This window comes from Narcine bancroftii, chromosome 3 (genome assembly GCF_036971445.1).
Source record: "Narcine bancroftii isolate sNarBan1 chromosome 3, sNarBan1.hap1, whole genome shotgun sequence".
Lineage (NCBI taxonomy): Eukaryota > Metazoa > Chordata > Chondrichthyes > Torpediniformes > Narcinidae > Narcine > Narcine bancroftii.
The window spans coordinates 133,773,937-133,799,279 of record NC_091471.1 but is presented as its reverse complement, the minus strand read 5'-3'; the positions used below and the strand labels follow the sequence as shown (position 1 = coordinate 133,799,279).

Here is a 25,343-nt window from a genome sequence, read left to right as displayed (position 1 = left end):
TTCCACTGCTACCTTCAGATAAGATCTTTTCCATAGGACAAATTAGGTTTAACTATGGCCCTACCAAAGTGACATAGAGTCCTTGATTTGAAGGATGAACACACGGAAGTTCATCTCGGCAATGTATTTCTTGCTCCAAGTAGAAGGACATAAACTAGGCCTTCACAAATCAAGGTAGAGGTGGGAGTCCAACTTAGTAATAATGATTGATGAGTGGTGCTGGTCCGACTGCTTATTAATGCACGGTATTACACCAGCTGTACCTGACGGCACAAAAATTGAACAGATCTAAATCAGAAATGTCAGACCATGTTTCACATGTGGCATTGTGACAGGAACCTTTATGCACGCAACCTGGACATGTACCATGGTGAGACTCTTTTGGGTGGAACTGGGCCCAGCCCTGAAAAGAAAAATCATAGGTAAAGAATTCCAACAGGACCCAGAGCAGTTCCTGTTGGGAAACATAATGGACATACAACTTACAATGAGCCTGTCCAAATTTCAAATACAATTCGTAACGATCACATTGGCAGTGGCAGGAAGTGCTTAGCGGCTACTTGGAAGTCCAAATCCTGCTTGAGTATTGCGTGCATGGAACACAGAAATAAAAAGCTGTATTCCCCTGGAGAAAATTACTGACAACTTAAGGAAAAAAAAATCACTTTCTTGAAAATTTGGCAACCATACCTAAATTCCATAGGAGCACAATTGTAGTGTGGACCATCGTGCCCTCCCCGTCTACCCCTCAATTGGCCAGGGGAAGGGGGTGGGCTTATCCCATCCCAACTAGGAAAAAAATCAAGAAAAATAAAACAGCCTGAGGACTGGCTTCCGTGACGTAACAACCCTTTAAACCCCTGATATATATTTCATGTCCTCAATGTTGTGAATGTCCTCAATGTTGTGCATAACTGTGGATGGTTAAAGGGGGTTTGGGGAAGGAAGGGGACAGAAAAAACTTGAACTCTACAGAAAATCTTATATAGAATTGATAATTGTAAATTGTAATCAATGTTGTCAACATTAATATCAATAAGATTGATAACTGCTTGAGTTTGTTTGGAAAATCACAAATAAAATTCAAAAAAACTGATGAGAAATTGGATAACTGCATAGAAATTTGCAAAGCAGCAGCACATGAGAATTGCTGAATGGACAACACTTTTAAAGAACTAACTCTTTTAGCGTTACATATCCAGTGATTTCAATCCACTTTAATGAGTTTTGTTATTGAAAGGCATGCACACACATATTTTGTGTAGCCGGAAAATGGGATCAGGTTCAAGATACAAAAGTACAGAAAATTTGTTTGCCCATAAAGGCACACAAAGAGGCACCACAAGTCCAGCACCCCTAAGAAAACGAGGAAGTGCAAACGAAAGTCCCTTCAGAGATATCCATAGCTCCTGCTAGCTCCTCTAATGTCACTGACTCCTGTCTCTGATAAACTCAATAGCCACCTTCTTTGGTCTTTGGTTCTGAACCAATATGATTACAAAGCTGTCAATGTCCAAGTTCCTTCAGGTACTCTGCTTGCCATCAGCACCCTCGTCCAAATACCTGGCTCCCAGCAACCCAAAGCTTTTGAAGGTCATCTGCTATAGTTTCCTACCCTGTTGGGTCTTCCTCCCATGCTTGGCAGAATAGTTTCTCCCAGTTTTGCATCCCTGTGCTGGTCCACTGCTCAGGTGAAGCTGCAACCCTTGTGGTTTGGACTGCGAAGCATGGGGGCCATCATCTTGCATATGGACTTTCGTGGATTTTCTAATGTCAATAAAATATGTCACCAGCCTACTTCTACAGGCAGTTTAAATCGATATGGGGCCATCGCCATAGCGAATGGGCAATAGGAACCCTGCAGAGGGATGTTAGAAGGCGTGGCTTCATGGGTTGATCTTTTCTATTAATGGATGAGGTGAGTTAATGGATTAATCTTTAATATTATGAACATGATGTACAAAATTCAATGCAATGGATCTTCACAAGTTTACAAGTTAAAGGAGCAGAAGCAGGCCATCACACCATCGAGTCTGTTCCGTGAATCTATACTAAGCTGAATTATGCTCACAACTAGTTCCAATTTCCAGCCTTTTCCCCATACCCCTTGATGCCTTTACTAATTTCCTGTTTAAATACTCCCAGTGATCTGGCCTCCACTCCAACTAAAGCAATTGCTTATAGAAAGAAACTTGTAGCTGAGCTGCCTGAAGGGCAAAACATGCATATGTATACTATAAATAAATTCTCTCAAAACTGAATTTGTATTAATCTTTTCCTCATAAGGATTGTCACATTCGCAGGTGCACAGATAATCTTGGATGTTATAATAGAGAGCTACAATGGTAATTTTGGAAAAAAAATTAAACCAAGGCCCTGGTTTGCTTCCTCACAAAAGTGCAAAAAGAAATCTCTTTCACAACAAAAATGGCAGTGCTGGAGCAGACCTGTGGAGAGCAGGGAGCGAAGTCTCAGTACTCCCCTAAGGGCTCTTCTACCCAGTCCAACTGCTACTGGTTCTGCACAGGCTTTAAATGGCCTGTTAAAGGAGCTGATGATGGTTTATTTTAAAATCTCACAATTACGCGGTCTAGGTTCGAGAAGGGAGTGCCTATGTATGGCTGCAGCCACAAGGGGTTGCAGACTCCAAAGAAGCAGAGGACTGGCACAGGGCACCATAAAATGGGGAGACCATCCCCATTTTGAAAAGGAGAAGCAGAAGATGAAGTCCACAGGATGGTGAACAGTACACATGCAGTGGACTGTTGGTAACTCAAGGCGAGGTACCCAAGTAGGCTATGGGTGAGTGTGGTCAAGGGACTCACGCCAGGCTGACGATTGCAAGAGACTGGCTTCCGACTGACTGAAGGGGTAGAAACTATCAGAACCGGGATGTGTGAGGATACTGGAGCTTCCAGATCATGTCAGAGGTGTGCATCTGAAGTTCGGGTTGCTTATGGTTTGGACCGAAGACTGTGTGGATTTGGAGGCTGTGTGAGCACTGGAGGCAAATCCATAGACATTCAGTGACTCTTTGTTTCTCCTTCATTGGCTATAAGGGGTGCTGGGCAATTTTTGCTGTTACAAATCTTTGTCTGCCTTATGGTGAACTAAAGGAAATTTAATATAATATTAGATTTTTGGTTTTATTACATCACAATAAAATCATCTTGAGTCTATTCAGAAAAAAGTGAGATATTGACCTGGAGGCCTTAGAAGGGATGCAGAGAGATTTACCAGAGTGGTCCTGGGTATAGGGACTTCAACAACATTAGAGCACAGCAATTAGGGAAGGTTATCAACTTAAATTCAACATTACATAGAATCTGGAGTAAAGTAAGGATGATCTGATTAGGACAGGTAAATGGAAAAAGAACTATTATAAACATTAATGTTCTAGAAGGTGCTGCTTGAAAACATCTGGTTAAAAACTAAAAAAAAATGAGTTGTAGAATTATAAGGAAACACCAGGGGAATATCCATTCACAGTTACCTTTAATAAGAAGAAAATAAAGAAATAGCCAGAATTTATATCAGTACCAGTCAATTTTCACGCACTTACTTCAGAACATTTGTCACTTATCTTAGAAGTGCTTACCATAGTGGCATCCTCAATGATAGAATAGTCAGCCTGTTGCAAGTATCTATGAAGTATATTACACAGTAAACAGGAAGGATTTTCCTGCAGATACCGAGCTAATTTATTTACTCTGTTATACTTGCTCCTCAGTGGAAAATGCACACTTTTCCTCTGAAAGAAAATTGAAATATTTTCACTAAATAATCCTGTACAGTGAAATATTCAAATAGTATATAGTTCATAACTTCAATATTCAAAAGTAAACAATATGGATGTTCAGCAAATGTCCAATGAACACAATTACATTCAATATGTGCAAGTGCTGGAAGTCTGCATTAGTTTTAACTTGCCTCCAGAGCTTCTGTCATGATGCAGCCCATCACAGCACAAACACGGAGAGTGGTTTCCATTTCCAGTTTATTCAGTGATGACTTCAACTGATCAATAGGAATAAGCCAGGCACTAATAGCTGGTGTAGCTGTACTTAAAAGGTTTAGCTGCCTGCAACAAAACAAGTGCATGATTTTTACCAACCTGAAGCAGCTGGATTTTAACATTTATAACAGAGTTTCAGACAAGGGGAATAGCCAGTTTATAAAGCAATACTAACAAGTATACCATTTTGGACACTGTTGGATGGATGGAGGTGGGGAGAACCTATCAGGGACAAACCACAGTGATCAGATCACTGGCATGGAATTTGGTCCTGTGGCTAAGAAGGGAATAGAGGAGAAAGAGGAGAGCTGTAGTGATAGGGGATTCCATAGTTAGGGGGACAGATAAGAAGTCCTGTGGAAGAGATCTAGGTATGTGAGTTCAGGGTATTGGACACTAGGTGGAAGGACAGGACCTACAGAGGAGTAATCTCAGGATTGCTACCCATGCCATGTGCTAGTGAGATTAGAAATAGGAGGATAATGCAGCTTAACACATCCCTAAAGTCATGGTGGATGAGGGAGGGCTTCAGGTTTATGGGTCATTGGGCTCTATTCCAGGAAAGGCGGGATCTGTTCCGATGGGACAGTTTGCTTTTGAATTGGAGGGGGACTAATATCCTTGCAGGAATGTTTGCTCGTGCTGCTCCGGTGGGTTTAAACTAGATTTGCAGGGGAATGGGAAGAAGAGTGCCAGAGGAGATAGAGGAGCGGAGGAAAAGATTATGTAAAAATAGCATGCATCGTTAGAAGGCAATGGGTTGTAAGTGGTGGAAAAGTTCTGAGGTGCATCTATTTCAATGCAAGGAGTATTGTAGGAAAGGCAGACGAGCTTAGAGCATGGATTGGCACGTTGAATTATGACATTGTGGCCATTAGTGAAACGGTTGCAGGAGGGGCAGGACAAGCAGCTCAGTATTCTGGGCTTCCGATGCTTTAGACACAATAGAATGGAGGAATAAAGGAGGGAGGAGTAACATTGCTCGTTAGAGAAAATATCACAGCTGTCTTCAGGCAGGACAGACCGAGGGATCGTCTACTGAGGCTATATGGGTGAAGCTGAGGAACGGGAAAGGTATGACCACACTCATGGAGTTGTATTATAGACCACCCAATAGTCAATGAGCATTGGAGGAGCAAATCTGAAGAGAGATAGCAGATAGATGCAGGAAACATAAGGTTGTGATAGTAAGAGATTTTAATTTTCCACATATTGACTGGGACCCATTCTGTAAAAGGGCTGGATGGCTTGGAATTTGTCAAATATATTCAGGAAACTTTTCTAATCAATATAAAGAGGTACAGGTGCTTATCCCTTCATCCTAATTTCAAAAACCGAAAACTGAGCATTTTATCCATGGATATTAGATGCTCACCAAACATGACCTGACATGACTCACACTCAACTCATGCTTGAAAATCCTGTGTGGGCCCGCATTGTTAATTAGTGGAACACGAAGGAATGCTTACTTTACAAGTGCCACCAGAAAAAAAAAGTCCAGCACTGCCGCAAACTGCCCCTGACATCTAGTGCCACTACAACTGCCCGAGGCCAGCGATGCCGTAACCTCCTTCCCTGTCAAGTGCTGGCCGCAACCGCCCCCGATGTCCAGCACTACCGCAACCAACCCTGACATCCAGTACCGCCGCAATCCCCCAGCCAGTGCTGCCACAACCTCCTTCCCCGACCAGCACTGCTGCAACTGCTCCAGGCCAGTGCTTCCATAACCCCTCCCTCAACCAGTGCTGCCGCAACCGCCCCACCATGTTCAGCACCGCTTCAACTGCCCCCGACGTCCAACACCACCGCAACTGCCTCAGGCCAGTGCTGCTGTAACCTCCTCAACTGCCCCTGAAGTCCAGCTCTTCAACCGCCCCAATGTCTAGCGCCCCTTCAACCGCACCCAATGTCCAGCACTGCAGCAACTGCCCTGATGTCCAGTGCCGCCGCAACTTCCCCGACATCTAACATTGCTTCAACCCACCCCCCCTCAGCCATTGCCAGCGCAACATCCTTCCCCATCCTACACTGACCCAACCTCCCTCGACATCCAACACTGTTGCAACCTGCCCCCAGGCCAGTGCCATCGCAATCTCCTCCCCCATCCAGCACTGCCGCAACTTCTCCTGATGTTCAGTGCTGCCGCAACTGCCCTCAACATCCGGCGTCACTGTAACCTCCCCTGCCCAGCACCGTGTCTTTTTTTTTTGCATGAATCTGTACCACTGCCATTTTAATCCCAAAATCCAAAATAATCCAAATACCAAAAAGTGTCCAGTCCCAAGGATTTGGGTTAAAAGGTGAGGCACCTGCACCAACTAGAGAGAATACAATATTGAATCTCCTATTAGGGAACAGGACAGGTGTCAGAAGTATGTGTAGGGTAACATTTTGGGTCCAGTGATCATAATACCATTAGTTTCAAGTTAATTATGGTGTAGGTCTAGGCCTTGGGTTGAGATTCTAAATTGGAGAAAGGCCAATTTTGAGGAAATGAGAAAGTATCTAGAATGCGTGGATTGGAAGTTGTTTTTGGGCAAGGATCGTGCAAAGTAAGTGGAGGACCCTCAAAAGTGAAATTTTGAGCGTACTGTCAGGATAAAAGGCAAGGTTAGCAGGCATAAGGAACCATGGTTTTCAAGGGATATTGGGAATCTGGTTTGGATGAAGAGAGAGGTGTATACTAGGTATAGGCAACATGGAGCAAATGGGAGTATAACAGTGCAAGGAAAACCTCAAGAAAGAAATCAGGAAGGCTAAAAGAGGACACAAGGTTCCTTTGGCAGACAATGTGAAGGAAAATCCTAATTGTTCTGTTATTAAGAACAAAAGAATAGTAAGGGACAAAATTGGTCTCCTTTAAGATCAGAGTTGTCTGCCTTGCATGGAGCCAAAAGAGATGGGGGAGACCTTAAATGCTTTTTTTTCCCTCCATGGGTATTTACCCAGGAAATGGGGACAGAGACATGGGAAGTAAGGAAAACAAAGTCATGGAACATTTAAAAAGGGGGCTGTCATGTTTACTGCAGGCTCGCTGATGACTGATGAGGACAATGTGGGACAGACATGCCTGGCCACAGCAGCTGCAAGGCAAATTCTGATCTAGATTTGGTGGTGCTGTGTCATTGTTCTTCTTCCATCTCCTTTTGTCCTCAAGGCCAGCCCTTCATGTGTTCTCATAGGAGGAGACAAGACTGGTGAATGGTGTGTCACCAGGCCATGCGATTGGAGGCTAGAGCAGACCACAGGCGATGGTCAATGCGACAGGCACCAAGGGATTTCTTCAGAGAGTCCTTGTACCTCTTTGTCATGGAGGCCAGTGGAGAGTTCACCAAACAGCACAATTTTGGGCAAGCGATGATCCTCCATCCTAGAGGTGTACCCTTCCCAAAGTAGTTGTGTATTTAACAGCATGGTCTCGATGCTGGTAACTTTTGCCTATTCAAGGACTTCAACACTGGTGACAAAGTCACTCCAGTGTATGTTGAGGAAAGGCAGTGCTGGTGGAAACACTCACGGAGTTGTAGGTGATGTACTCGGAGACGTACAGCAGGGTGGTCAATACAACAGCTCTGTACACACTGATCTTTGTGCCTTTCATCAGACGCTTCTTGTTCCAGACTCTTTTTACGGCCTGCCAAATGCACTGTTAAACCTTTGCTGGTCTGTTGTCAACCTCTTTATCAATCTCACCAATGGTAATATGGGGATGGGTGGTACTCTTCCTGAGGTGCGACCTAATGGAGAACTTCTGTCTTCTTCAAGCTGACTTTCAGTCCTAAGAGCTTGGCAGCCTTTGCAAAGTAGGATGTTATATGCTTGCAAGGCTGTTTCTGTGTAGGGAACAAGGGCAGCATAATCGATGAAGAGTAGCTCTCGAATGAGTTGCTCCAATGTCTTGGTGTGGGAATTAGTCATGTCCGGTTAAACTGGCTGCCATCGGTGCAGTTTCAAATGTAGACACCATCCTTGTCATTAAGGTGTCCTGTGGCCCTTTGGAACATCATGCTGAACAAGATGGTGAAGAGAGTCGACGCAAGATGCAGCCTTGCTGATTGAGAAGGGCTCTGAGAGGTGTTGTGCCCGATGACCACGCTGATCTTCATGTAGCTGGATGACCATGCTGAGGAACTTTGGGGGGGGCATCCCAGTCGTTCCATGATTTGCCACAAACCTTTCCTGCTCAGTGTTGAATGCTTTGGTAAAGTCAACAAACATCATGTACAGTGCCTTGTACTGTTCCCTACATTTCTCTTGGGTTGCCTGAGAATAAGTACCATATTGATGGTGCTCCTGTTGGCTCTGAAGCCGCACTGACTCTCTGGGAGGTGCTCTTCTGCGATGATTGGCACCAGTCTGTTCAGGAGTACTCTTGCAAGGATTTTTCCTGCGATGGAGAGCAGAGTTAGCAGTCAGACGTTTCTCCCTTATTCTTGATGACTGCAACACAGAAGCTCTATGATAATTAATGCTGAGCTTGCATGCTTTCAAACCTCTGGTGGGATTCCATCGACTCCTGTTATTTTACCACTTTTTAGCTGCTCTCTATGGCTTTGACAGTCTCTTTTAGGGTTGGAATCTGGTCCAATTCTGTTTTATCTGGCTGTTATGGGATATGATTAATTGCTGAGTCTTGGGCTACGTGCTTGGCGCTGAAGAGAGTCTGGAAATGGTCTGACCACTGGTTCAGGATGGACATCTTGTCTGTGTAGAGCATCTGGCCTTCTGCACTGTGCAAGAGACTCTAGACCTGGTGTGAAAGGCTGTACACTGCCTTCAGGGCTTAATAAAACCCTCTGTAGTCATTGGTGTCTGTGCAAAGCTGAGTTCTCTCTGCAAGGTTGGTCCACCGCACATTCTGAATCTCTCAAAACTTGTGCTGGAGATTGCCACATACAAAGCAGAAGGCTTCTTTCTTATCAAGACAAGACTGCTGAACAAGGTGAGCCTGGTGGGTGGATCTCTTTTTCACCAGAAATTCTTGGATCTCCTAGTTGTTTTCATCAAACCAATCTTTGTCATTCTTTGTGGAAAACCCTAGGATTTCTTCAGAGGACTGAAGGATGGTAGTTTTTAGGTGTTCCTAAAGCACTTCTGGAGAGGGATCTGTGGGGATCCTCAAACCTCCACTAAAGATTCGCCTGGAAGTCAGCTTTCACTTCAGTTGACTGAAGATGGTCAACCTGGAATTTCTTCCTTGGACTGCCTCCTCTCTTTGGCTTGGGTTTTGTAAGGTAAAAACATCATGAGTTGGGACCGGAGAAGGAGTCACCCAGTACTAAGGAGTAACAGGATGCAGGTGTGACCTTGTACGCTCAAGATAAGTGTGGCAATAACAAGAATGATGTGCAGCAGACTAATAGAGAAGGGTAGCAACAGCTTATTCATTGGACAATGTAATGGTATGATAATTTACTAAGTGCGTGTCCTGGGGTATAAAAAAAACACCACTTGCTGATATCGTTAGAATGCGCCTTCTCCAACTAACACTGTTAGTTGCAAGTGTTACAATCCGGTAATAAAGAACCTTGATTTCGACTCAGTCTGGTGTCTGACTCACTCATTCTCGAACAAAGCAGACCTAACAATTTGGTGACCCCGACGTGATGGATGAGTGGACACTAGACGACGGTTTCTGTTTTTCTTGACAATCATCTCAGCCGGCTGACAAAAAGGTCCAGAGAAGCCAGTTTTAACAAAATTCTCTCTCTTAAAATCTTTATGATTGTCAGTAAGAACTGGAGATCGGACAAATTAGACGATCATAATTGAAGGTCGTCACCTGCCAGGATTGTAACACGCAAGTGTTTACAGACAAAACTATAAAAGTCCTTAAGGTGTTTTAGTGACATTTGATAAGTGCTTCGCCGACAAACTACTAGAGTTTAAAAAGTCTTTATTGTGACGTTGCAAAGTCAAATAGAGTGAGAAGGTGGTCTAAGAACAATTGGGGACCTGAGTTTTCTGCCCTAAACCGGTTATTAAGAGGAGAAATCTCCCACGTGAAGGTTGGGCTTTGAAAGAAAACGAAGGTTCAGGCTTATTGGTCTCAATTGTATAAGACTCGCTTATAAATGTCCGGTAGGTATGATAATGTCTGTACACTTGAAAACTTAAGAATTTATTTCCCAAATTCGCCGTGGTGGAATACCACAGCGGACATTAGAGACCTTGAGATGACAAAAAGAGCACTCAGAGATGCCTGCCTGGTGAACAAGGGCGACGACCAAAGACTGCAAAAGCTGTGTCCGGATCAGGTAGGAGATATCAATGAAAAAGTTGACAGAATCTTAAGAGACACACGGTTTATTTGAAATATTTTTGACAAGTTAAATGAAGGTATTCCCAGCATCACCAAGGAGATAAAGTTATGTAAATTCATAGATTGGTACAGGGAAACTGGACAAAAATATAGCCCAAAAACTTGGTTTCCTAGTTGTAACCTAACTTTCAGACCACTTTGGGAAAACAGAGAGTGGAAGACGAGCAATCAGAGTATACAGGACAGTCTGAGGTCCACCGGAGGACCAGACTTGGAGACTGTTTCACTAAAAAACTTTTGTCATCCAGCCTGCAAGGAGACATTTTTAAAGGCGATTTTTGTTAACATAGATCCTCTAAACGGACAAGAACCTAAATTAAGAGAGGCATTAGGAAGCGACCCCGCAGCAATGGCTGCACAGTTGCCTGCTAAGACCTTTGACCAAGTTATTAGGGAAATTAATCAGGAATTAGAGAAGCGAAATACCAGTAAAGAGGCATTGGTGAAACAAAGAATTCTCCGAAAATGTGTAGATCGCTGGAGGAAGATGGGGTGGTTAACCGGGAGCGCCGAGATGTTCCTGACAGGTGAGGGAAACAAAATTCTAAAGCGTAGGGTCTTAGATAAGCTGGAAGAAACAAAGGACAGAAGAGAAAGGAAAAGTGCCTGTTTCCGGTTTCCAGCCACGAAGTGTCCAGGTTTGCTCTCTCCCTCCCTCCTTTCCCCCTCCCCCCTCTCTCTTCTCTCCCCCTCTCTCTCCCCCCCCCCTCCTCTCTCACCCACTCCCCCTCCAAATCCCAATCTGTGGCGGTGCTGCCCTGAAATCCCCAGGTGGGGCAGGGCAGAGAAATACAATTTGGTTTTAATTTTGTGCCCACAATTCCAGCTCCGCATCAAATGGGATCCTGTTTTATCCTCTCTCCCTCCCTCTTTCCCGCACCCCCTGCATTGTGGGATCAGGGCAGACGTTGTGGGCTGACGTGTAGTTCACTCGAGGTGGGAGGGAAGGAAGGAGAGGTGGTTCCCAGTGGTGGGAGACCCAATCTGATCCAGATCAGTGATCACAGGATGAGAACCTTTTAAAGGTGTAACCATGAAACGGAAGTGTTAATCTGAAGACTTTTCTCCCAGTGGGGCCAGTGCAAGGCATTTTCTCTCTCTATCTCTCGTGCTCTGTGTATCTGCCTCTCTATCTCTTTCTCTCGCTATGCTCTCTCTCTCTCGCTCTCTCTCACAGTCTCTGGATGTATGTGATGTCATGTATGTACTCTGACAATAAATCTCTCCGACGTGATCTGGTTTTACGGAGACTTGTCAGGGCAGTCATGCTTCCCCGGGCTCTAAGCCTAATTAAGGTGGCAGGCCATTCCCTACAAAACACAAAGGAAGGGAAAGGAAACACGGCGGCTGACAGAGCAGCCAAACAGGTTACTGGATATCAAGAACCTATACAGGGGATGATTCTGAGGTCCCATGGCAAAAAAGAGGAATTAGAGAGAAGAGAAAATAGTAGAAAGTTGAGTGACCAAAAGGAGAAGGAGGGAGAGGGATCCCCACCAAATATTGAACACCTGATAGAAATACAGGAAAAAGCTAGCCCAAGTGAGAAAGAGGAATGGATGAAACGCGGTGCTACACGACAGGAGATCATCTATGACAATCGGACAGTACATGTCTGGCGCTCCCCGATAGGTACGATAGTTGCCCCCCGCCAATTACTTCCACTATTATTTGAAGAAGCACATGGGCCGACTCACATTAGCGCCACCAAAACTTATAATACGCTTAAACAACATTGGTGGAATCCCCACTTACGCGAGCACATTGACAACTTTAGAGCTGAATGTACTATCTGCAATGGGCATAACCAAAGGATCATCTTACCCCACCCGCTTTTACGATTTCCAGTACCGACAGCCCCATGGAAAGAGATCTATATTGGCTATACAGATATGGATACTGACCTTAGGACAAAGGAAGGATACCGATATCTCTTAGTGGCGGTAGATAGGTTCTCACGGTGGGTGGAGGCTGTCCCAACAAAGAGGGAGGATGCGGATAGTGTAATAGGCTGGCTGACGCGAGAGTTGATACCCCGCTATGGGGTCCCCAGCAGAATATGCTCTGATAATGGGTCCCACTTTAAGAATGAGCTGATCCGACAGGTTGAAGAATACTTAGGGATCAAACACCATTTCGGTAGTGTCTATGGGCCTGAGAGCCAGGGGCTAGTAGAAAGGGCAAACAGGACGATAAAAAATCCAAATTAGGAAAGGTTTTGGATGGGACCAGGTTGAATTGGGTCGAGGCATTGCCATTAGTACTGATGTCTATGCGACAAGAGAAGGCCAAAGATACCTTCCTGTCACCACACGAGATTCTAACGGGTCGACCCATGCCCGGTCCAAAGACTGATCCAGCCTGGGTAAAGAATTGGGAAGAAAGGGAAGTGGAACTGGACCATTATATGCAGATGCTGGGTAATATGGTTGCTTTAGTTTCACAACAGGTGGCGAATGCAAATAAGGAGAACCCGGACACTGAAGGAGTTCCAGTGAAGGAGGGAGACCTGGTGTATATCCGTAAACCAGGGAAGGTACATTGGACTGAAATTAGATGGACTGGACCATACACTGTTACCGCCGTGACAGATAGGTCGGTAAGAATTGACAAACCAGGGGATAATAATTGGCATCATTTTGCCTTTTACTCCAAGGCAAAACAACAAGTAGAGAATATTGGAAAATATGATGAGACTCATGTGGACAATGCCGAGGGCCCTATGGGCATTCCTGCTGATGGGTTGCCAAACAAGCCAACAGAGTAGTTCGGATCCATGCGGTGCCAAAGTTATTCTGAAGATAGATAAAGACAAGGATAGCACCTTCCAGTTCGATCTATGCTGCACTTCTATCTCTAATAACACAGGGCCAGGTGGGTCACTCACTAAGAGGCTGACAAAACTTAAGGCATTGGCGAAGGAATTAAAAGCCCAATCTGGAGTCTCTAATCATGTTTTGTCCTGGTTACATGGAGTGTTTGGGAAATGGGGCAAAATGTTGGGACAACTTTTCCTAGGATTGTTCATTTCTGTATCCATTTTTATCACTTGTGGCTGTTGTTGTATTCCATGCATTCGAACGCTGGTCACGAGGACCATTGAGAGAGCCTTTGCCAACCGCGATGAGCTGCCTCCAAAATATCAAGCTCTACAAGCTACGGAGCGGGACTATCTCACGTCACAGGAGGCGTCAAAAAATGCTGAGATCGATCCGGAGTCAGATGGAGAATGTGACGGGGAGGAGGGATTATAAAATAGATTGTAGAACAAATATTATAAAATAGATTGTAGCACAAATGTTAACTTTTATCTTAACTAATTACTAATGCTTAGAAGGGATAGCCAGTTATTTGCTTGGGGGAAAACGGGGAGGAAACTTGTAAACGGGCAATGGGATCGGGGAAACAGATGGGGGGTATACGCTAAAGAGGGTTGGGGGAGCCCTCGCCCACCAGCCGAAAAACCCCGTGAACAGAACCCGTATAGAGCTTGGCAATAATAGGCGAACTAATGTAACGCGGTGGTAGCAAAGTCAGGGCAAGATTGTCCTCTAAAGAGGACAAAGGAGGGATTGTAAGGTAAAAACATCATGAGTTCGGACCGGAGAAGGAGTCACCAGTACTAAGGAGTAACAGGATGCAGGTGTGACCTTGTATGCTCAAGATAAGTGTGGCAATAACAAGAATGATGTGCAGCAGACTAACAGAGAAGGGTAGCAACAGCTTATTCATTGGACAATGTAATGGTATGATAATTTACAAAGTGCGTGTCCTGGGGTATAAAAAAAAAACACCACTTGCTGATATCGTTAGAATGCACCTTCTCCAACTAACACTGTTAGTTGCAAGTGTTACAATCCGGTAATAAAGAACCTTGATTTCGACTCAGTCTGGTGTCTGACTCACTCATTCTCGAACAAAGCAGACCTAACAGTTTGAAGTGGAGACTGAGCTTGCAGCAGACAAGACACTCTGCACTGGGCATCACTTGGGTGAGTAAGATGTCCCGATGGACTCGCTGGTGCACCAAGATGTAGTCTATGAGGTGCCAATGCTAGGACCGTGGATGCATCCAGGTTGGCATCAGACTGTCTTTCTGTTGGAAAATGGCATTGGTGATGGTGAGTTGTTACAAAACTCTAACAGAAGGCGCCCAGTGTCATTGCAGCTTTCAACACCATGTTTGTCAAGTACTCCTTTCCAGGCTTCTAGATCTTGGCCGGCTCTGACACTGAAGTTGCCAAGGATGATGGCCTTGTCATCTGAAGGAGTGTTCTGTATGAGGTTGTACAGATCATTGTAAAACTTATTTTTTGCTTCATGATCTGTTTGAGTTGGGGAGTACACACTGAACAGTGTGGCATGCTGATTGGTTTCAAGTGGGAGGCGCATGGAGATAATGCAGTCAGAAAGTTGACAGGTTTACAAGTTTGGAGGCAATGGAGTTTCAGACCAAAGCCAATAGCAGAAAGGAGTCTCTCAGTCTCTGGCTTGCCTGACCTGTACAGGACGAGCCAGTGCCAATTACTTGAAGGCTGCCTTCCTCTTCAAAGCGGACTTCACTGAGAGCAGCAATGTCGATATTCAATCTTTAAAATTTATGTGCAATGAGAGTGGAGCACATTTCTGGGTGACCACTGTCTGCTCTGTCGAGCATGGTTCTGATGTTTCAGCATGTGAGCTTTAGTCCTTGCTCATTATGTGAGGCAAGTTTGTACCGATTCTTTTTCATTGATGTTCAACTGCATTTGAGGATGCCCATTGACCGCAACTAGCTAACTGGGGGTAATGGAAATGAGCTTTGGTTAGGCCTAATTTTCTAGGTCCCTCTCCATGTGGAGCAAGCAGTGCTGTCCCTAGAAAAGGCTGCTTGGTTATTCAGGGTCCTACCAAATGGTGACATCGTCTCTGGGATCAGCATCAGATAACCCATACACCTGAACCACCTGCATGCAGGATTGGAACTGTGGCTTATAGTGTCATCTTCCACCTGCTGTTTTTGTCCTTTTCCCATTGCTGCAGGGTTTAATGAATGGTTGGGAAAGATAGTTGAAGATGTGGGCATATCCTTCGGGCCTGCACAATAGATTTTTTTTAAGATGGAGAGCAGTGTGCGCAGTACTGGCCTCGCTTCTAACACCTGGGGTTTATCTGTCATGACCTAGCAAGCTAGGATGGTGACAGCCAGGTCCTCAGGTCGTAGGTGTTACGTCAGAGGGTCCTTCTAGATGGATGGTTTGACAAGGCTAACAGGCCCCAGCTGCCCAGGTTTGAAATTAGAGTTGTGCTTCTCTTAGGTTGGCTGCCAACCAATGCTAACGAGCCCAGCCTGCACAGTTATGCGTGGTCGTGCCATGACATAGCAAACTCAGTGAAAACAGGGGACACCGACAAGAAGGTGTTGCTACAGTCACAGAATAATAGTCGAGGCCATTTGCAGTAACCTCCTGTCTGGCAAGCCAGACAGTGGCCACACAGTGATTACTACATTCCATTTCCTCCAGTTGGCTAGCAGCAGTCAACGGGCATCCTCAAATGCGCTTGAACAACAATAAAAAAAAGAAAAGGTACAAAACTGCATCACATGGTGTGCAAAGATTAAAGCTCTCATACTGGAACATCAGAACCATGCTCGATAGAGCAGACAGTGATTGCCCAGAATGACATTCTACTCTAGTTGCATGAACTTTCATGGGTGGTAGTTGAGAGCTGGGCCTAACGCCCCACTCACCCAAAGAAAGAGACAGAGTACCCGATGATGAAATGCAGACCCGACCATCTGTCCAGGAAATTCAGACACGCTAATTGTACCCGTGGGTTTTAAGACAGCTACCATCATCCCGGTACCAAAGAGGGCAACAGTAACAGGCCTCAATGATGACTACCTTGTGGTGTTGACCTCCACCATTCTGAAATGTTTCAAGTGTCTGGTGATGAATCGCATCAAAGCCCCAGAGACACTGGACCCATTTCAATTCACCTACAGAAGAAATCATTCCACTGATGATACTATAGCCTTGTCCCTCCACTCTGTCCTGACCCATCTGGAGAATGACGCCTCATATGCTTGGCTGCTGTTCATCAACTTCAGTTTGACATTTAATACGATCATTCCCCAGGGAATGGTGTAAAAGCTGTCATTGCTGTGACAGAACAAGAACACCCCTCTTTATAACTGCATTCTGGACTTCCTAACAGAAAGACCACAGTCTGTTTAGGTTGGGAGCAGATTGTTGAGCACCATTACACTGAGCACTGGTGCACCTCAGGGCTGTGTGCTCAGCCTGGTCTTATTCATGCTATTGACTCACAACTGCATCACCAGATCCAGCTCCAACACAGTCATTAAGTTTGCAGATGACAACAATATTAGTTGGCCTTATTAGCAATAATAAGTTAAACTTCAGAGAAGAGGTGGAAAATCCTCTGAAATGATGCATACCTCCACTACACATCATAGTTCAGTAGTGAAGAGAGTAGAGAACTTTCTGTGTGCTTCCAAGGCACTGACTCAATGTTCCCAGTTACATCCTGAATATTGCTTTTTCTCTTTAAAAAGTCATGGGCCTGAGGTTTCCAGAGCCAGTGGGAGTTTTGCATTTTTCAAGGTAGTTTTCACCACATGCTTAATAATTTTCTTTGTTGCAGGGTAATCTCGTACCATTCGGAAACTCAGAGCACAGTGTCATGTGGCAGACATGGGAATAATGTGGCCTCATTAAAATGTTGCCAACTAAGAGTTAATGCTGGGGACATTGGCTTGGAAGATTATCCTAATATTGCTTCATTTATTCCTCCAGCCCATTTGGAGATTTTGTGGAGAAAGCACAGGTATTTTTCCATATCTCATGAAGCATGTTGCAAATAGTTCTGGATCCAGGACATGAAAGAGCAAGTATCATAATTATCCAATAAACAATGAGTTTTATTTCAATGCTAACTCTCTGATTTTCAAACCCATTTTCTGCTGCATTGAACTTGGTGGCCAATTTCCTTAATCAAATCTGCCCTCAGCAAGTCATGGCTCCAGAGACTTTAGATGGTCCAAAGTTTTCAGGGGGCAGTATAGTATAGTAGATGATCTTCATCTGCAAGTATTTTAACAAAATGAATCAATGGTGACTTAAGAGTGCAGCCTTTAAGTATGACAAACAAGCACGATCTCCATCCAGCAGTTCAACTACTGAGATATGAGTTCTGAAGTGTGGTCACCATAGGTTGAACAGTTAGTTCTAAAGGCAAGCTCCATTGCCAGGGTAAGATTGCTGGAGATGAGGTAATGTGGTGAGGAAGATTATGAGAGGTGTTAAAGCAATAATGCAGCTTTGCTTGACACCAGTCTTTACTGAGATTAGTCATGTTGTAGACTCGTGACTAGTCTGCTGTTGTGGAAGAGTTACAAGATGGAGACAAATTCCCTGCGGACAACGAAAAGGGAGGATAGTGTTCCACAAGGCCACCCAGAGGAGGTCAAAGTACATGATCTATTGTGGGTATTGTTGATTACTGCCTTTTTCTTGATTCACAATGAATACCATGTTGACTGTACCTCTAAATGGGCAGAATCCATAGTGCATCAACCATAGGAAGGTGAGTTGTATATTAATCATCGAAGTATGTCAATTGTCATTTGAAACTTTGCAAAAATATGAAAATACAGCCAGAGAATATTTTGCCATTTGTAAAAATGTAGTTCTTTCAGATTTAAGTTTACAGCACAAGATTCAATATAACTTAATATTCAGAATGAACTTCAGTGAATTTATTTTAGAAACGTCCAGTACATTTTGAAAGCTTACACAAGGAAATTGAAAATGTCAATATAACAATTTTTAAAGTTCAAAATTTATGTAGCTATATTTTATCCTTTCATGAGTTCTGGTATACACTCTGGTCCATGACATTCACACTATAGAGCTGATGGTAATTTCATGGATTTTGAAAAGATATTTCCCACACAACTGGTCAGAAGTGCAGGGTTTCCAATGATTGTTTGAAACTGCTGTCAGCCGTGCATAATTGTATTTTCCTCCTCAAATCCAAATTGGAGGTATATCCCACCCATTACAGTGCAAATCTACAACTATGTATTCACTGCATCAGACATTTTTGTATATTAGGTATATTTTTGAGACTTAATCATTTACCGATACTTTATATTTTAAAAGTTTTGATAGTTTTTAATACTTAATGAATGACTGAAAGTTGAAAAAAAGGCACATTGCCAGGGCTGCTATAACAGCAGCGCTGCTGCAGACCTGCAAAGAGCAGGGAGTGGAGACACAGCACTCCCATGGTGTCCATCGCCCAGTTCCGTACAGGCTTTGAATGGTCTGTAAAAGGAGCTGACAGTGGTTTTATTTAAAATCCTGTGATCGTGGGGTCTGGACCCAAGATGGCAATGCCTCTGATAGGCAGAAGCCACAAGGGGTTAAGGACTCCAGAGAAGAAGAGGACTAGCACATGGCAACAGAAAACAGGGAGAAACCCCCCCGCCTGAGAAGCAGCAGAGGGGTAACAACCCACGGGATGATGAGCATAGTAGTGGATCAGTGATGGATTCTGCTGCTGAAGGACCTACAAAGGTAGCAGGCTGGTGGTGACTTGAGGAGAGGAATCCATGGAGGCTGCAAGCTGCTGGATACCACAGTCATGGGACTCGCACCAAGCTGTGGGCTGCTGGAGACTGGCTCGAAACTTCCCGAAGGGTTACCAGGTATCGGAACCAGGATACGAGAGAGTGCAGAGGGCGTTAAAGGGTTCCTAATGGTATTGGAGGTTCAAATTTGGAGCTAGGGTTGCCGATGGTTCAGATAGGACTCTGTATGGTTGCAGAGCACTTGAGACAAATCCACGGACAATTGGGGACTCTGTGGGGGGGGGGGGGTGGGTGGAGTGGGGGAACTCTCTTTTGCTTCTCTTTGTTGTAAGAAAATTTTGTGTAATATGACACTGTTTTTAATTACATGACATTAAAATGGATCTTGATCTTGAACACTAGAAATGTTCAGTTTTAGACAATTTTGACAATACCAGCTCAGCAAAGGAGAGATCATCTTTGTCACCTCCAGCCAAGGTGGGAGATGTCATCTTTGAATGATCCAGCCAAGTCAGGCCAAAAGATATTCATTATTGATAGCCAGTGAAGCTGTGGAAGCATTGTTTACATTGCTATCAAGTCTTTTTTTCAACTTGTGGGCAGGACTTATTTTGGATCAGTGGAGTCATTTGAATTGGTCAGTGCTTAGCAGCAACTTGTGCTGTTCATTGTTGACCACAAATCTTCAGGGAATTAGTCAGCATTTTTTTGAAGAAAATTTTGAAGTTACTCAAAAGCAATTTCATTCATAGGAAGTCCCATGAATAGAACTACCTTACATAAACTAAAAGAATACATACCTGGAATAAATCTGAATTTGTGAATGTAAATTGGTTGGAGCAGCAAAGCTGAACCAAATTTCACTAATGGTAAGTTTCATGCTGCTAGAATCTGGGGGTGGTGGCATCAGTGGAAGATCTTTCTTAAGGTCATCAGATTCAACCCCTTCATCCTATAATATTAGCACAAAACAAAAATCAAAATGCTAACACTTCAGATTAACTGCCCATCTTTGTTGCAGCATCATTATTTACAAAACAGATGTCTTGATTGTGTTTGTCTCAGGGAAAGTAATAGCATGGCCATCACTTTGTAAATTCTTTTTAATTTGCTTAACAAATCCAAATCAATAAAAACTATAAAAGCAGCTGAACTCTATGCTTCTTAATTTGATCTAATCATAATGTTCTATGCAGTGTGTCTTGGGTGGTGATCCACTCCTGCATTTTATTTTAAAATTAAAATAATGTGGAATTTTGATATCTGTGAAACATTTGTAGTCAAGTAGATGGTTTAATCATTATGTACAAAATATTATTTGAGTTAATATAGCACTGACATTTATTTCTAAAAATGAGGGAGGGCAGTAATGTAACATTTTACCAGCTACATTAACTGTGGATACGAGAGGTAGTTAAAGGCCATGACATGCAATTTGTTGTGAGCAACGCATAAACAATTCATCTCTATTCCCAAAGCTTTCCCAAAAATTTTAAGGCATTTCAGGTGCAATTTGAGATATATTTAATCTACTGACAAGTCTAAGTCTAGTAAATCTCAAGAAATGTGCTGTCATCGGGACAAAATAATGGCACTCCTTCCATTATTTGAGCTATTCATTTGTTTGACCATCAGTACATATTGTGGTGGACTGCTACAAATTTCGATTGATAATAAGCAGAAAATCAATTCAACAGCACCTTCAAATCCAAAACCTGTATCATTTAAAGGGAGAAGAGCAATCAGTGCATGGTTACCGTCACACTATCCTGACTGGGGAATCCACCAACAATTTATTTGCAATTGGCAATGGATCAAAATCATGTCATTTCCCCCAACTAGCAGCTTGATTTAAAAAAAAGACCTTCAACATAGATTGTAGCAGTTCAGATTACCTCTACCTTCTCGAGTGCATTTCGGAATGGATAAATGCTTACCTTGAAAGTCATTCTGAGATCTCATGAAATAAATAAAGGTTAAAAAAAAATATCAATTTTAAAATGTAGTAAACCAATAATAGAATATCCAAATTTAATTTGACAATTGGCAGTTGATTAATTGCATTTAATTTTACATATTTGTTTTTCAAAAAATAAGGCTGCATATGCGAATATCAATATTTATGGCCAGAAATGGAGATGATTAGGCAATTGTTATCAATGACTCCAATGATATGACATAATGCTCACTACTTTATAAATCTAAATTGACTGTATCTCATTCATTACTGTTTGCGGGAGAGATTAATATATTTTTATTAGGATAAACTCCTGTAGTTTCACTGACATGTTGAATACGCTGCAGGTACTTTTTCCATATGGTCTCTTTACTTTCCTTTTTGCTGCGTAAATATTTTATATTTGTAACAAGTCATTGATTGATTTAATCCATAGGTTGACGGGTGTTATGCAACTTCAATTCTTTGTCGTCAGTGTGGAACTCATTTGTTGAAATATTGGCTACCTACAGTCCCACTTCAAGATGCACATCCATTTGACACCATAACTGCACATATAGAATGGATGTACCAATAACACATAAACACTTTAATACTATGAATACCATGACGTGCTGAAAGTTCTGTACCAATCACAGTCACGATTTGATTTTTTTTAAAGAGCTGATAAATGAATGCTTATACATTTAGTTTCAATGCAATTATCTGATATAATTAACTTTTTACCTGATCATCAGATGCTGAATTTCCATTGTTGTCGGAAGTTGGACTTTTATCATCACGAGGGAGATTATCTTCTGATATATCAGTGCTATAGCCACTGCCAGTGGGAGAGCCTGTGCTATCACCTGATTTCAGCATGCCATTTATCTCTGCTGTATTTGATTTTCCAAGAATCCCCATAACATTGTAGAGAACAGCTCCAGACTGTCTTCCTCCTAAGAATCGAAGTACAGTGACAATAGTTAGCATCATTTCAAACTTATGCTCACTACTCAGTTTTCAAATGTTCACTTGTCAATCAAGTTCACAAACATTGAGCACTTCCTCTATATTCATCTCCACATCTGCACTTACTTGTCTTGGGCATGCCACTCTTCCTTGCAACTTCATCTATCCACTCTGCTCACACTCTAATTACTTTTCAATGAAAACCCTCAGTATGACATCCCTAATTTAAAAATAGAGGGTGGTAACAGACCTTCCTGGCCAACGAGCCTGCGTTGTCCGAATACACCATGTGATCAATTAACGTTCAACTCCATATGTCTTCAGAATGTGGAGGAAACTAGAGTACCCAAAGGAAACCCACCAAGACATGGGGAGAATGTACAAACTCCTTATAAACAGCACCAGATTCAAACCCAGGATGCTGCCATCGTAATAGCATTGCTCTAACCACTATACTAACTAAACCACCCTAAATATGAAGATTATTGATTTGTTATCAACATTAATCTCCCCTGTTTGTGCAAGATGTACATTTTTATTCTCTTTAGCAAAAGGACTTTGATCCCAATCTCCTATCACCACATGATTAATCTTGATATTGAAATGAAGGAGTTCTGTATTATTATGCTGCACAGGTCCACAAAGTTGACATGACCACAGAAGGTGAGACCTTTACAAACAATACTATCTACTGCATAGTTACTGTTGCATTATCTGGAAGTCAGAAGTGATAGGCTCATAGTACAGCAAAATCCTATTTATCTAGAATTCAACCAACTGTCAAAAAAACCCTAGGAAATAAATAAATAAGTAGATAAATATATTTCAAGATCATTAAGGATAAATAAAGTTTTAAATAAAAGTTTAAAATTGTAAAAGTAAATGTTCTCTGAAGCAACACACAACCCCTTGGTAGCAAACATTCAGCCAGTGGAACAGTCTGGTCATGCCCCACCACAGTAGCTGTTTAAATAAAAAGGCAACGTCCAGGATGAAGATCCAGTTGGTGCTGCTCACTGCTGGGGCTACTCTCCCAAAGTTTCTGCCTACCCCTGCCTGGTAAGAGTCTTTATCTTTAATAATATATTAATAATATTAGTAAGGCTTTATCTGTAAACTTGGGGGAGGAGGGGGCTAATTGTCATGGCAGCATGGTTAGTGTAACACTGTTACAGCGCTCGTGAATGAGGTTTGAATTTAAAGGAAGGTGGACCAAGGGTCAGACTGGGACACTAGCATGGAGGTGAGTCACACACTTACCGGAAGTACTGCCGAATGTTCAGATGTTGGCTGCCTGGTGACACATGCATGCAAATCCTGACGTCGCAGGAATAAATGGGTCAGCCATTTTCCTGTTAAAATCACTTGTGAACAAGACCAAGGTAAGTTTAAATGGGAACCCTGACTACTTCTGAGGATTCTGATGGGTTGACTGCGTCAGACCCTTTCTAACTGCCACATAACTGGGGCGCTAACCGGGCAAATTGCCCGGTTAACCCCATTTTACATGGCAGTTTGAAAGGGCCTACTGTTACAGAGCCAGCAACCAGGATACAAATCTAGCTTTTGTAAGTTCCTTTCTGGGAATTTTACATAATTTAAGACCACAAAACTGATTTGTTTTTCAAATTACTTCACCTTTTGCACTGCCCTTTAAACGGTGTATTCTTAATGCAGGTATATTGGTTAGGCATTGCAAGAATGGGTCACAGTCAACCAATAAACCAAGGCAGGACAGATGGCATAGTGGTTAGCACAACGCCGTTACAGCACCAGTGACTGGGACCTGAGTTTGAATCCCGCGTTGTCTATAAGGAGTTTGCATGTTCTCCTCGCGTCTGCGTGGGTCTTCCCCAGGAGCTCCAGTTTCCTCCCACCATTCAAAACGTACTGGGGATTTGGGGGCAGCATGGGCTCATGGGCCGGAATGCTGTATGTCTACATTTATTTATTTATTTCTTTGGCTTATTTTTTATATGTGCATATCTGACATCCACTGCAATCCCTGTAGGTGCTGTGTGACAGAGTATTTTGAGGTGGCTTGGGAGAAATTGCTAGAGCAGCTTGCCCACACATATTTTAAAACACAGAATATTGGAGGACTTTTGCAGAATGATTTTTTACAAAACAGCAACAAAGTATCAACTTAGAGCATACCTGGGAGAGCATGTGATTTTTGCAGGCAGAGAGCACAGTTTTGCTCTCATAGAGGGAGGGTGTGAAACAGAGACAGAGAGGAAACAGAAATCAGTTCCAGAAGGACAAAGCTGGCAAACGTTTAGAAGACTGTCTGGTCAAAGGAGAAGGCTGTCTGTCTGAAAGGTGACCTGAAAGAAGGAGGATCATCTGGAGAACAGCAAGACTGATTAAACAGGAATCAGGTGCAGATGTTCTGGAACAAAAGAAATCTCTCTCTGAAGACCAACAAGAACCCTCCTGAGTGGTAACCATTTGCCTGTTAAGCACCAAAGCCTAGTGAACTTTGTTAATGCTAACTTCTGTGCAAAGTACAAGAATTGCCTGCAACCAGTGAGATTGGACTTTTCTAATCTTAAATACACATTACACACACCCCAACCCTACAACTATCCACACAAAAAAAGCAGCTCATCACAAAATCGTTATTCTGGCTAACTGGAGAACAATTATACTGGTCATTTAAAAGTTAGCTCTCAAATTGAACAATGAAAGTACACAAATTGCCTGATTAAAAAAGATAACTGCAAAGACAATCAACCCTGAAGCCCAGAAAGAGAACAATTTAAATGGTGGAGTCTCTTTTGTGTAGAAAATCAGATGATTTTAAAGATAACTTTTTGAATTGGTTTTCTTCATACTTGGCCTTTTTATTTCTTATCTTTCTCTGTGCCCCTATTTTTCTTTAGCCTTATTGATTTATTTTTCTTGTTGTGAAGCATTTTTTGTGTTATCTTTCTCTCTTGCTCATTAGATTTCATTGGGTAATGGGATTTCTGATCCATCTTCAAGCAAGATCCTGATGTCTCATTATCAGTCCTCACTTCTAACAACTTACAGGCAAACAACTTTTATTCTAAAAGGCAAAAAATATATCTAATCAGGCAAGCACACTGGAACCTAACCAGTATCCCTTTCTGCACAGTTCCTATTGAATGATGGATAATACTAAAAGATATACAATCAAATCCTTATAATTAAATAGTTTGTTCATCATATGTATTTTACCTGGTATTACTGTAAAATAGAAACATATGAATTTAGTTGGAACAAAAGGAAAAGTGGCAATTTGCAAGGACAGCTAAGATATACTCTGAATTACAATGTATTTAATCAACTACTTGATATCTCTTTGGGAGATTTTAATTATTAATAGAATGAAAAGTGTAATACATTAACTCCAACATTTCAACATCTTATGGTCTGAGGTGTATTTAATCAGAAATGAAAGCTATATAAATGGAAGAAAATGCATTACTTTACAAGCCACAAAATTAAGATTACAAGAGTTTAATTAATAATC

At 42.6% G+C, this 25,343-nt stretch overlaps 1 protein-coding gene across 6 annotated transcripts in view; it reads right to left on the bottom strand.

The window, feature by feature from the left end:
* Positions 1–25,343, bottom strand: part of kiaa1109 (KIAA1109 ortholog) — a 479,529-nt gene that overhangs the window by 171,246 nt on the left and 282,940 nt on the right. For all 6 annotated transcript variants that reach the window (XM_069925175.1, XM_069925178.1, XM_069925177.1 and 3 more), the window contains 4 exons: positions 21,620–21,831; positions 19,737–19,888; positions 3,931–4,081; positions 3,599–3,751 (listed from right to left, as the gene is read on the bottom strand). In XM_069925175.1, coding sequence (XP_069781276.1) covers positions 3,599–3,751; positions 3,931–4,081; positions 19,737–19,888; positions 21,620–21,831 — 668 coding nt within the window. The remainder of the gene's footprint in view (positions 1–3,598; positions 3,752–3,930; positions 4,082–19,736; positions 19,889–21,619; positions 21,832–25,343) is intronic.